This window comes from Asparagus officinalis, chromosome 10 (assembly GCF_001876935.1).
Source record: "Asparagus officinalis chromosome 10, Aspof.V1, whole genome shotgun sequence".
In the NCBI taxonomy this organism is placed as follows: Eukaryota; Viridiplantae; Streptophyta; class Magnoliopsida; order Asparagales; family Asparagaceae; genus Asparagus; species Asparagus officinalis.
The window spans coordinates 50475848-50487860 of record NC_033803.1 but is presented as its reverse complement, the minus strand read 5'-3'; the positions used below and the strand labels follow the sequence as shown (position 1 = coordinate 50487860).

The 12013-nt window shown below is 33.6% G+C and overlaps 1 protein-coding gene across 1 annotated transcript; it reads right to left on the bottom strand.

The window, feature by feature from the left end:
* LOC109826126 (ycf20-like protein) lies at positions 4422-11464 on the bottom strand. Its single transcript, XM_020393103.1, has 3 exons — positions 11274-11464; positions 11017-11193; positions 4422-4938 (listed from the first exon to the last, which is right to left on the bottom strand). The coding sequence occupies exons 2-3, from the start codon at positions 11139-11141 to the stop codon at positions 4491-4493; spliced, it is 573 nt and encodes a 190-aa protein (XP_020248692.1). The 5' UTR covers positions 11142-11193; positions 11274-11464; the 3' UTR covers positions 4422-4490.

Below are 12013 nucleotides of genomic sequence, written 5' to 3'. Positions count from 1 at the left end.
AGGGTAATATTTACCATGAAAAGTTTTTTCTAAACCTATACTTGTAAAAGGTGTATGTTGTTTTTTGCAAAATTTTAATTTTTTAGGGGTTGTTACTAATTTTGCATAATCATTTTATTGTCTATAGGTTAGAAATTCTTAGGTGTTTTTTGTAAATTATGAATTTTAAGGATTTTTTGTAATTTTTTAAACTTATAGACCTTTTTCTACAAATTGTAAATTATTTATAGACTATTTATAATTTCTATGCTTTCAATTTACTAATGAATTTGAAAATTTTAGAGTGTTTTTTATAAATTTTGAATTTTAAACATTTGTTTGTAATTTTTGAAACTTTAAGAGTGTTTTCTATAAATTTTAAATTATGTAGGGGATATTTATAATTTCTATATTTTTAATGTAATGTTAGGTTAGAATTTATCAGGATTTTTGTAAAACTTACAATTTTGAAGGTTTTATTTTATATTTTGTAAAAAGTTCTGAGTGTGTATTGCAAATTCCATAAATTTTTTAGGGTTGTTTGTGTTATTTGTAGGTTTTTCATATGTTTATAGGTTTGAAAATTTTAAGGTTCTTTTTATATATTTTAAATTTTTAGGGGTGTTTTTGTAATTTTTAAAACTTACAAGATATTTTTTTTCAAAGTCAAAAAACTTTCAGTTTCTAGTTAGCATATATTTTTCAGATATCTTATTTAATTAAGATAAGTAAAATTTGTAATTTTTTCAAGATGCTTTAATAAAATTTTAAATTTGTAGGGGCGTTTTTGCAATTTAAAAACTTGAAGAATATTTTTTACAAAGTCAAAAAACTTTTAGGTGCTAGCTAGCATATGTTTTTTAGATTTCTCTACAAACTAAAATAAGTAAAGGATTTGAATTATATGAAACGTATCTATTTTATCCAATAACATGTTAAGTCTTATTATGAATAGAATAAATCATTTGGTTACCAATTTAAAGAAGATAGGATAATTAGAATAGATTAGTATAACAATGTAATATTAAAAAAATAAGGATAACATTGACCATAGAAAGAATTTCTCGAACTCGTACTTTTAAAAGGAGTATGATTTGATTTTGCTTTGATATTAGTCTTGATTTGACTTTTAATTTGGAAAAATTATGAACTTTACTGACTATGTTTTTGAGTAGAATTATGAATGAATACCTTAAATTGTTATTTGGTAGTGGACATTATTTATCTTGACATATGATTTTTATGTAAAAATTCAAAAAGATGTTATTTCATGCTTGAATATCTATCTTGAAAAATTATGTGTGGTAACGCCTCACTTCACATGGGCGCATGCACCACATTGTGACTTGCGCATGTACGCATAAACGGACTTTTCATCTCACATTACGCATCGCGCATTGATAACACTGATAAAAAAAGAATCTAAGAATTTTTGTCTGTTTGTGAAGAAAATAATAAAGTTGATCAGTGAATGCATGGATCCCACTAATGATTAATTTTATTTTTACAATAGTATTTTAATTTCTTTTACTGATTATGCAATCTCAAATAAATAAGTAAAAAAGAATAAAATATTAAAAATAAAGTTTTAATTTTTAAAAATATTTTTTACATATTGTGGACCCCACTTAGTACAAAATCCTCCCAATTCCTTCTCTTTTACTCTGATTTCTGACAGCCAAGAAAACTACATTTTAGCTGTCAACTCGTTCAGAAATCTCTGGTTAAAATCGGAGCACCAAGCAGAAATTTTTGCGAATAGTTTTTGATCCCTTACAAAATTATTGTGGGGCCTGTCATTTTGTACCAGATCTGTGAGGATCTCTAAAATATGCTTCTAAACAGACATCCCTTATCCAACATCTCCTGGTCTTTGTACCCTCTTTGACAAGTAAATAAGTAATCTGTTGTGTATCGTGGTTTGTGCAACTAGACAAGTTTAAGTTTGGCACAATTTTGGTGCCCCTCATTCTCTGTTTACCACTGCCCTAGCATTTATTTCATTCAGGGATATACTTAAAAGAACTAATGGACTAAGAATGGAGAGAAACCAAATTCGAAAACGTAGAATAGTATGGGTAGTAGATCGAACTTTATTGTGTTAATGTTGAGAACAAATAGAACAAACAGTAAAAAAGGTAAAACGCATTCTACGATTTCAGGGTTTTTAAAAAATTACTCTGATTAACTGTGTAAATGTTTCCTTCCATTTTGCAGATTGAAGTGTGGGGAGTTCTTGCTAATACTTGCTGGCCACGTAAATGGAAGAAGGAATCTAGCTCCATTGGCAACTATACATGATGACATAAGGCAACTTTTAGGTGAGGAATATGCATCTCTGGTATGGGCAGCAAGCCAATTTGGCACAACTTTGGACCTAGAGCATAGGCAAACGACAATCCAAATCCAAGCTCGGAGAGTTCTGGATTCCATAGAGATGTACTGATGCAAGTATCATTAGGCATCAGATGCTTCGACGTTTTGCTGTTGATTCAGTCCAAAATTTGAGCAACAAAAATGGGATTTTCTTCTGGCTAATTTCTTTTGCCCGTATGATTGAGTCAAGCTCATTATACTTCTGCAGCAGGCTCTCCTGATCTTCTTGGCATTCAGCTCTTCACGTTTACAACTTCTCAATTAATATGTATTCATGCACGGGGGCTAGTTGTGTTGAAAGACGAGGAACATTTTTTATGCAATTTTCAACTGGGATTATGGAGTCTGGACCATGCCCTTTATGGAGTTAGGGGGTGTTTGGTTCAACAATTTTATAGAAAAGTTTTCTCAAAAGGACTGAAAATGGCATTTCTATAATTAAATTTTTTTTGTAGATTTTCGTAAACTGTGTTTGGTTCAAAATAAGTTTACAGAAATATTTTCTGTAAAGTACAGAAAAGTACCAAAATTTACAAAAATTAATATTCTCAAAATTGGCAGAACTCACCCACAAATCTGACACTCTATTGACACTTTTTTATAAAGCTAACACTTTTCTATAAATTTGGAGGGTGTTTGGTTCAATTTCTACAAATTATAGGAAATATTGATACTTTCTATAAAGTTATGGGCCATTTTTTTGTTTTGAACCAAACAAGCAAAATATAAAAAATAAGAAAATTGGTACTTTTTGACTTCTCAAAACTTTTAAGTAATACAAGGAAATCATATTTTGGGTGGAAAATATTTCCTATAATTTGTAGAAATTAAACCAAACACCCCCTTAATCTAACCATGTAATTTGACATTGCATAGTGCTTCCTGATGGTAGTTTGTACTTGTATTGATTCTGTGGAGCTTGCGCGGTTGAATTGTATTCGTGTTCATATATATTTAAACATCCATTCCACTAAAATGACTCTGTTGAGCTTGCGCGGTTGAGTTGTATTCGTGTTCATATATACTTAAACATCCGTTCCACTGAAAAGCTATATTCAAGTTCATCGAAAAGACTAATCCAAGTTCATTAGAGCCGGAATAGTGCAGTTATTATTAAAGTTTGTTACAGTTGGACATTGCTTGTATGTACCACAGAAACTTTTACTTGAATGTGTTTATGAAATAAAGAGGTTTGAAGAATTTTGAACCTCTCTCTGATAAAAAGATAACAAGAACCAAGTTTAAGCCCTTTCTTTCTCAATCAAAGCTAAAATGTATGCTAGAGGGACATGTGATTGCTTGGATCCTTAAAAAGAACACACTCAAGGCAAGACAAGAACTGTGTTGATGCCCATCTAAGACAAGTTACAGGTTAAAAAAAAGTAAAATTACCCTTTATGATGCAAATCAAATGGACATGCTTTTCCGTGACTTTCACATTGTTATCTAGAATCTAGCGCAGAAATCCCCCCATCTTAGATTGACTGGTGCAAGCTTTGAATTTTCTTAGATTGACTAGTGCACAAATTGAATTTTTGACCTCCCAAGTGGTAGTTAGTTCAAGCTTTTCTTTGATTCTTAAGAGGAGATGGTATTTGAAAGGACTTATTTTTTGAAGCATATAAGCTAGACTATCTTTAAATGCCTTTTGAAAGGACTTATTTTTTGAAGCATATAAGCTAGACTATCTTTAAATGCCTTTTGAAAGGACTTATTTTTTGAAGCATATAAGCTAGACTTTCTTTAAATGCCTTTTGGCTTTCATGAAAATAATTCTATAAAACTTACACTGGCTGAAAAGTCAACCTAGCTATTTAGATGAGAGTTTTAAAAAAATTGGGCAGCCACCACTTTTTTAAATGTGGCTTAAAAGCATAACTTATTTAAGATGTTACCAAACATGTTGATATCTATAAGCTTAAAAGTTACTTAAACGGAAAAAAAGCTCCCCAAACATCCTCTATGTAACAAGTGTGCTATTATGAAGTACAGAGCAACCAACACCAGAACTTGTAATGCCTCAACCCTTCTAACATCTATTTCTATAATACTTAGGACCAAAGTCATCATGCAACCTTTTTGCAAAAATTAATTATGATATTTATTGTTAGAGCTGTTAAAACATACAAATGTCCTTAACTCCCAAGTTTGAATGCATCAACAAAGAGTCCCAAACAGACACCAGCTTTCCAATAATTGACCATAACCACCAACGACTGCAATCTCCCAGCAGGCCTACTGAAGGGCTTCCTATACATAAGCACACCAATCCCCTCAATTGCAGCCACAACAACTCCGGCAACCAACACATCCCAGTCTCCAGTCTGCCCTAAGATCGTAGCGAGGGCGTTTGCAGTATAGAAACCCAAGAGAAGGAGAAATATTTTCATCGGAAAGTTTTTTCTCGTAGAGTTTAATTTCTCCAGTAGTTGTCTTGCGAAAGCTCGGACTATTATTCCTAATCTTGTCCTTCCGAGGCCTGCATTGTCTTCGTTGAGATTTTGTTGTTCCCCGTTGGTGTTTGATGATCCACCTGTGTTTAAAGCGAACTGTGTTCTGCATCTGTGTCTTCCAATCTGAGGACTGAATGAAAAACTTAATTTCAATTGGAGTGAATAAGACACAAATCTTAAGAAATTGTGGTCAGACATAATCAGTCACTAAAGTGGATTTCTTAGATGATAAAGTGACTACTGGGATCTGTTACAGAGCTACATGGTGGCACAAAATAATACAAAAAGCATTCTTATATTTACACAGGGAATGCATTTTTATCGTTCAAAATGAAGAGGTCTATAGGCGAAAGATGAGTCTGATAGTTGAATTTTGCCTCTTATTGTGTTGTGTGCTTGTATCTGTTTTATGAACATAATTGTCTACTGTTGAAGGGCACTATTAGCTCTAACCACTACTCTGAATAAACCCTTCCAGTTCAAAACCACTTGATGCAATTGCCTGAAGAGATTATCGAAGATTTGCAACAATGTTCTCTGTCAAAACTGACAGATTTTGACATTATAGATATAATCATGACAAAAAGAGGATAGTTAATTTCCATTAAACTGATGAGAAGTGCTCTTCAACTCTTGCAAGATTCTGACGAAATACTCACTATCTATTTTCTAAATATATGAACTTCAAAATTCTTGCAGACTTTTTTCTTATGTCAAAGTAAGATGTATAAAATTCTTCGTTCAAATAGCCGTTATGCACTCTTCTGTCAATATCTGCAAGAACACTCATTAACATTTATTCCTTACATTGGTCTCAGGGACATAAGAGGTAAGGCTATGCCTAACAAAACGAAAATAACAATTGTTGCATTGCTGCTGTGTGACCTGCTCAAACAATGCCCCTGTCATGTCTGGTATAAAATAATCATCTTTCCATCAATTTAATCTAAATTGAACAGAAATTTTTAACTAAGATGAAAGTTAGTAATCTTATACACTCTTAATCTTATTCCACTACAAAAGCTTCATTCTTAACACATTGGCTTATAATCGCTATCAAGATAACATGTTTCACCTAACAGACCAAGATCCCTAATTGAGGGGGGAAATCAATAATCCCTTCAGTTGTGTTTGGTTTGACAGAAAGGAAGAGAAAGGAAAGTAAAATATGAGAGAAAGTGGGTTTCTACTGTTGGCTTTGAAAGAAAATAAAAAGGAAAAAAAGGAAATAAATTTTACTGTAGAAAAATCGGTATATCTTTTTGTTTTCCCCCTTTCCCTCCACTACCCTAGTGAAAACGAGGGAAAGCGAGGGAAACGCCTCGCTCGTCGCCTCCCGACTTGACCCCAATCTCTCGCCTCTCCCCAAAACTCGAGTCCATCTTCTTTCTCTTTCTATCTCTCGCCTCCTCGTTCTCTCCTCTCTCTCTCACTCTCTCGATCCATGGTGATTGATTACACCCTAGTTTAACTTTGTCTATACCCTACTTCGACGCCGAACAAACCCTCGACGCCGATCAAATCCCAGCCCGACGCCGATCAAACCGTTGCTCAACTTCTCAGTTTTCGATAGCAAAGCGACACTGTAGCTCTCTGATCTAATTGGATTTGCTCAGATTTGCTGAAAATTAGAGTTTTCTCATCTCTCTCTCCTGTGAAAATGAATCTAGCAAGGAAAAAACTCATCGATTCATCAGTTGAGGTAATTTTTTTAAAATTTTTATGGTATTAGATATTATAGTTGCAACTAGTACAATTGAGACGTCAGCCCTTATTTGACGGTTTGACATATGTTATAATCAGAGCTAAGGGGGACCTATTAATTTTAACCTCGCTTTGTTTTGGATATTTGCTTGGTTGTTGTTGATTATTGAGTATTGGACCACGCCCCTGTTTTACTTGAACTTTTGAGGAATTTTTAGTTTCCCATGATTTGATCTTACTTTGGTTGTAAAATAAAATTGTCGTGAATGATATTGGCTTGCATTTTTTGTATATAGTGTAAATTAACATTGTAGTTAGAAACTGAATGTAGTGTGTTATCTTTAGAGATGCAGGGCTATGAATTTCATATGCATAACTTTATGAATTGTTATTAACTAACACAGTCTTTTCTTGTTTGAATGTTAATCCTCATCTAGTATATTTCCTGCATTTTCTCCTCACATATTGTCAACTTGTTAGTTGATTTCTAGTTGTATCTAAATAGCACTATACTGCTGATATTTAAGTGCTCTATCTTCGGTATATGCATTGCTCGAGTATATGTTTGTTTTGAGTCTATTCCGATAAAACCCTTAATTATGTGTTCATAAGATGCTTGGTTTTATCTTTGATCTTTTGCTTCTAAACACATAAAACTTTTCTTTATCTTAATTATGTGTTTGTGTGTCCTAGTGACCTTGACTTTTATACCATTGCTAATTTGATGGACTGCCTTCAAAAAAAATTTTGTGCGGATGCTGAAACTATATTGTGTCAGCTTGAAAGAGTAATATTAAGGCATTTATAGTAGATTGTAGTCCATTTTAATAATCTAAGCATGGTTTCAAATGTTGTACCTACAACACAAAAGATATGTCAGTACCTACAACATGAAAGATATGTCATGGTCGTAATTAAGAGCGATGTTTGTGAAATAGATTCAAATGAACATACATGTTATTGACTCCTGTATCGTGACAACTAATGCTTCTATTGAGCATTAGATCAACCTTATGTCTTAGTTTCTTCCCATCAGCTGAATGGATTAAGAGTAATAACAACTATGAGAATAATTGTGGATATTGTTACAAATTCCAGCCACCACACATTTAAAAAAACTTGAGATAATTTCTAAAACCAGATAAGGTTTAGCTGTATCGGCCCCAATTACAACGAGCTCTCCAGATTCTGGAGCTTTCTGTAAATGACCGAGTGTATAGATGAAATTTTAAGCAGTGAAAGCATATTGAAGACCTTTGGGTGAGCAGTGAAAGATCGATCCCATTCTCCATTGATATCCCAATTACCAAGTGTGTCAAGGTTAAATATGTCAATCTCTTGTGGGATGTGATTTTCCGCAACTGAATGAATCCTCCCAGTATGTTCAAAGACATTTGCATTACTGAGGTACTTGTTTATTTTGCCAACTCTAAGCTACAATAATACATTAGAACTAAGAACATTAAGATTGCTGAGGTACTTGTACTTATTTGAATGTTAAAGACTTTATTTTGTAGGTTTTTGAAGTTTATATTATACTTATTTGAATTAATTTCAGGGGATGAAGGATGCGAGATTGATATTTTGATGGGCTCACTAAAGTGAAAAATCAAGGACTTTGGCAGATTTCTCTCTCTCTTTGTTTAAGATTTTCTATATAAAAATGATTGTAATAGACTTTGTTGGTTAAGATTTTCTATATGAAATTGACTGTAATACAATTTGTGACTAGAAATGGATTATACTTTTTTTAGAAATATCATGACATTTACTTTAGAATTGTTTGGGTTATTTCATTCACCTTTTTCTAAATATTATGTGTGAGAAATGTTGTTCTCTAATTAATAGAATTGTGGTTGTACTTCTGCTTGTTATTATTTACAAATTTAATGTTGATGACCACTCAAGTTTTTGTGTTAGGAATTACCAATTTTTTTAAAATACATGTTTATTAACTTGTTACTTCCCACGATATGAATGATACTAATTTTTAATAATTACGCTTGAACTGCATCATTTTCTAGACTTTATTCGGCATCATCTTTCTTCACCTGAGGTTATGAATAACTGGCAAGTCCAAAATCATGTAAGATTATACGCAAATTAGAATCATCATAATTTTGACTCAATTTTCTTGAGTTAAGATTGTGCAAAACATATTCGGTAACTTAAATTTTTTTTTGAAAATATGATAGAATCACGATTTAACTTAATTATTTTTTGTAAATTGTTTAAAATCTAAATCCAATTCTAAAAAGTATAAATTAAAATTATGTTGTGATAATTTTCTTCCTCCTTTTCTCAGAAAATAACCAAACAAGAGAAAATGATTTTCTTATGAATTTTTTTCTAACTTTCATTACAATATTCTATCTAACCAAACAATAAAAAGAATATCATTTTCTTTTCTTTTTCTTTCCTTTCTTTTTTACTTTCTCTTTCCTTTCTTTTCTCTCCCTTTCCCTCAAACTAAATATAGCCTTCAAAAAGTTTATGGTCCTTAAAAGTTTAATGTTTCTCAACAAACGTCTAGGATGCCTCATTGGTAAAAAGCCTTTCAATTCCTTGGAAAAATATTTCTCTTTGGTTTGAAGAATACCTAATTAAAAACTCTTCAATCCCCTTAAGATCCCTCAAGAGTTGGGTCTTCTCTTACTTTTCAAGCATGCCTTATTACAAATCTTCTTCTCATTAAATCCCTCCAAACAGTTGGGAAAGAAACATGAAACGTAACCACTTATAATCCCCTACCTTGCCTCAATTTCTTCTGATCCTGACCGCAACGCAAAATTTCCCAACCAAATCACTAAAGCAACGAAAACTTGCTTGGATCCAAAAGCGTCGAAGTCTTTATTGATCTATCAAGAAAGTGTTCCTATTTCTGGGTAGACGTTGTAGAGGGATCAATGTTTTCAAGTTAGGTGTCGAAGAAGCTTAGTTTAGATATGAGAGGATAATGAGTTTTGAGCTGGTAAAGAAGGACAAGGATGGGGCCTGGTGATCGCTAAGCATAATAGAGATAGAGAGAAATATGAGAGGGTCATTCACCTATTTTATCTTAAAATATCATGTGTCTGACATGTTATAGGGTTTTAAGACTTTCTTTATCTCGAGAGTGAAATAATGGTGAAAAAATAGCAAGAGTTACTAATCACGTAAAGCTGTTAGATTCTTCACATATCCTTTGACCCGATTAGAGCTAATAAGAGAAATTAATTTTGGATCCTCATTATTAAACAAATTCCATCCTTCAACTCACATCCTGCTTCATCACCATTACCTTCTCTTCCTCCATCACAGCCACAAAATACTCCTCCATCCCATCACAAATACCTTCTCCTTGTTGCTCCTGCAGTTTTCAACTTCTCCACCATCTCCTCCTCCCACTCCATGACCAGTACTTCACCCTCAACATTCAGCACTCTCACCACTCCTCTCTTTTCCCTCCGTCTTCTACTCCGCCTACATCACCACCAAAACTACTCTCCCTTTTAATTTCAACCTTGCTCACCTCCTTCCACATCAAGAACACCTCTTCTTTGGTTCCATTTAAGACCATGAGCAAACATCTTCTCTTTCCTCTTCCACCTCACCACATTGTGCAACAGGACAATCAACATGTTCTCATTGCCAACACAGTGTTTTCAGAAAACTTTATTAGTTAAGACTTAAGAGAGAAGACTGATGTAGATAGGATGGTTAACAAAGGCAATTCTGTAATACATGAACATTTAGTAGGTTATGTGATCCGCATGACATAGCTTGGATTGAAAATGTAATATGTCCACCCCAAACAGACATTAATAAGGGGGTTGTTCAAAATATTTCGCAATACATTATTAACTATAAGGACCTTAGTATAAGGTATTATATTATTAAGAAAATCCATTTTAATTTGAGTGCAACTAGTTGCCCTTAGTTTGCAATCAGAACTATTCAGCATTAACCATTGTGACTATTTTGGACTGTATTTGGCTAGAAAGAAATCACCATTGTTTTCGATCTTAAGGATTACACATCCCCAGAGTCATTTGGCAATATCTAGCTCATCTGAAGACTTCCGGTAGGTGCAGCACGACATATCAAAGAGGTCAGCGGGCATAGCTCGTTCATGATGCACGCCTCATGACCCATTTCCATTTAGTTGTGAGAATTCGACTCTGAGTTATTAAAGTAGTGAAACCCTTCATGATATGATTGAAGCCATGGTAATGATTGCTCACAACTCCAGGCGAGTGAGCTTAATTATGATGTGTGTGAACTGGGATAATGGCAGTATTATAATTTTCATCGTTCCAGTTGATAATCCTTGTTTTCAAATTTTCACTGTTAAAATACCTATGCCTATTAATGCTAGTTGCTGTAACTTTATCCTTCTGAATGCACTACTTGTGAACCCTGATTAATTCAAAATCAATGAAAATTTGAAAATTTACAAATCTATAGAAAAATAAACAAAGAAACACCCTGATTAATTCAAGAAACTAATAACCCACACATTTACCTCAAAAGTTGGGATTTAGGCATGGGGTTTTCCCCAAACCCTGGAAGAGCCAATCCCCCATGAGATGGCCTGAAGCTCCGCATCAAAAAATGCCCAGCCTCCATCATGGGCATCGTCGCCTTCATTCCTTGTGCTATCACTGTCCCCAATTAGCGCCCTTCACATCATTTACTGCCACTGCAATTTCCCAAATTTTCAACAGTTTTGAGGGCTTCATTGCAATTTATTAAATAAAATAGTGAGTGTGATTGATATACATTTACAAATTTGGGATCCACCAACTCGAAAGTGCTTCAAGCTTAAGATTAGAGCTCCAATCCTCTCTCTCTCTCTCTCTCTCTCTCTCTCTCTCTCTCTTATTTTTTATTTTGATTTTATTTTATTTCTTGGGGTCGCTCGGGGGAACAAAGCTAAACGAAGGAGCCGGTCGAAAAAATTAAGTGGCGGAAATAAAACGGGCCGGTTCGGATCCTGACGCGCACCATACAAGACTCTCGTGACGTACTGGGCTTTCTCCGATAACCCTCTAAACTTTACTTATTCCCCGTCAACCCCAGCCCCGCGCGGAGCTTTGAACTTTCTTCACTGAACCCTGCTATGTGTAATTTGAAAATATATCAAATTTCTATGGTATTAAAAAACCTACAGTTTTGAGGAGGGGGTATATTTCTTTTAAATGTCAAATGAAAAACTTTTGAGATTTGTTTTCTCAAAAAAAAAAATAGTTATTCGCAAATTACATGTAGGGAATCTAGTGAGAAAATGTAAACGTTCAGGGGCATTTTGTAAGATACCTCGATAGGGTGTGAAAAAGTATATATATTCGAGGTTATCCGTATGATACAGATACGGTTACGGAATATCTATATCTGATAGGCTAAATTATAGATACAAACATGTAGTGAAATATATGAATTTGTATCTAAAACATCCGAATATATCTTGATCATATAGTTGTAATAGTTTTAATCCTTAGATTAATGAATTTTAAGTTAAT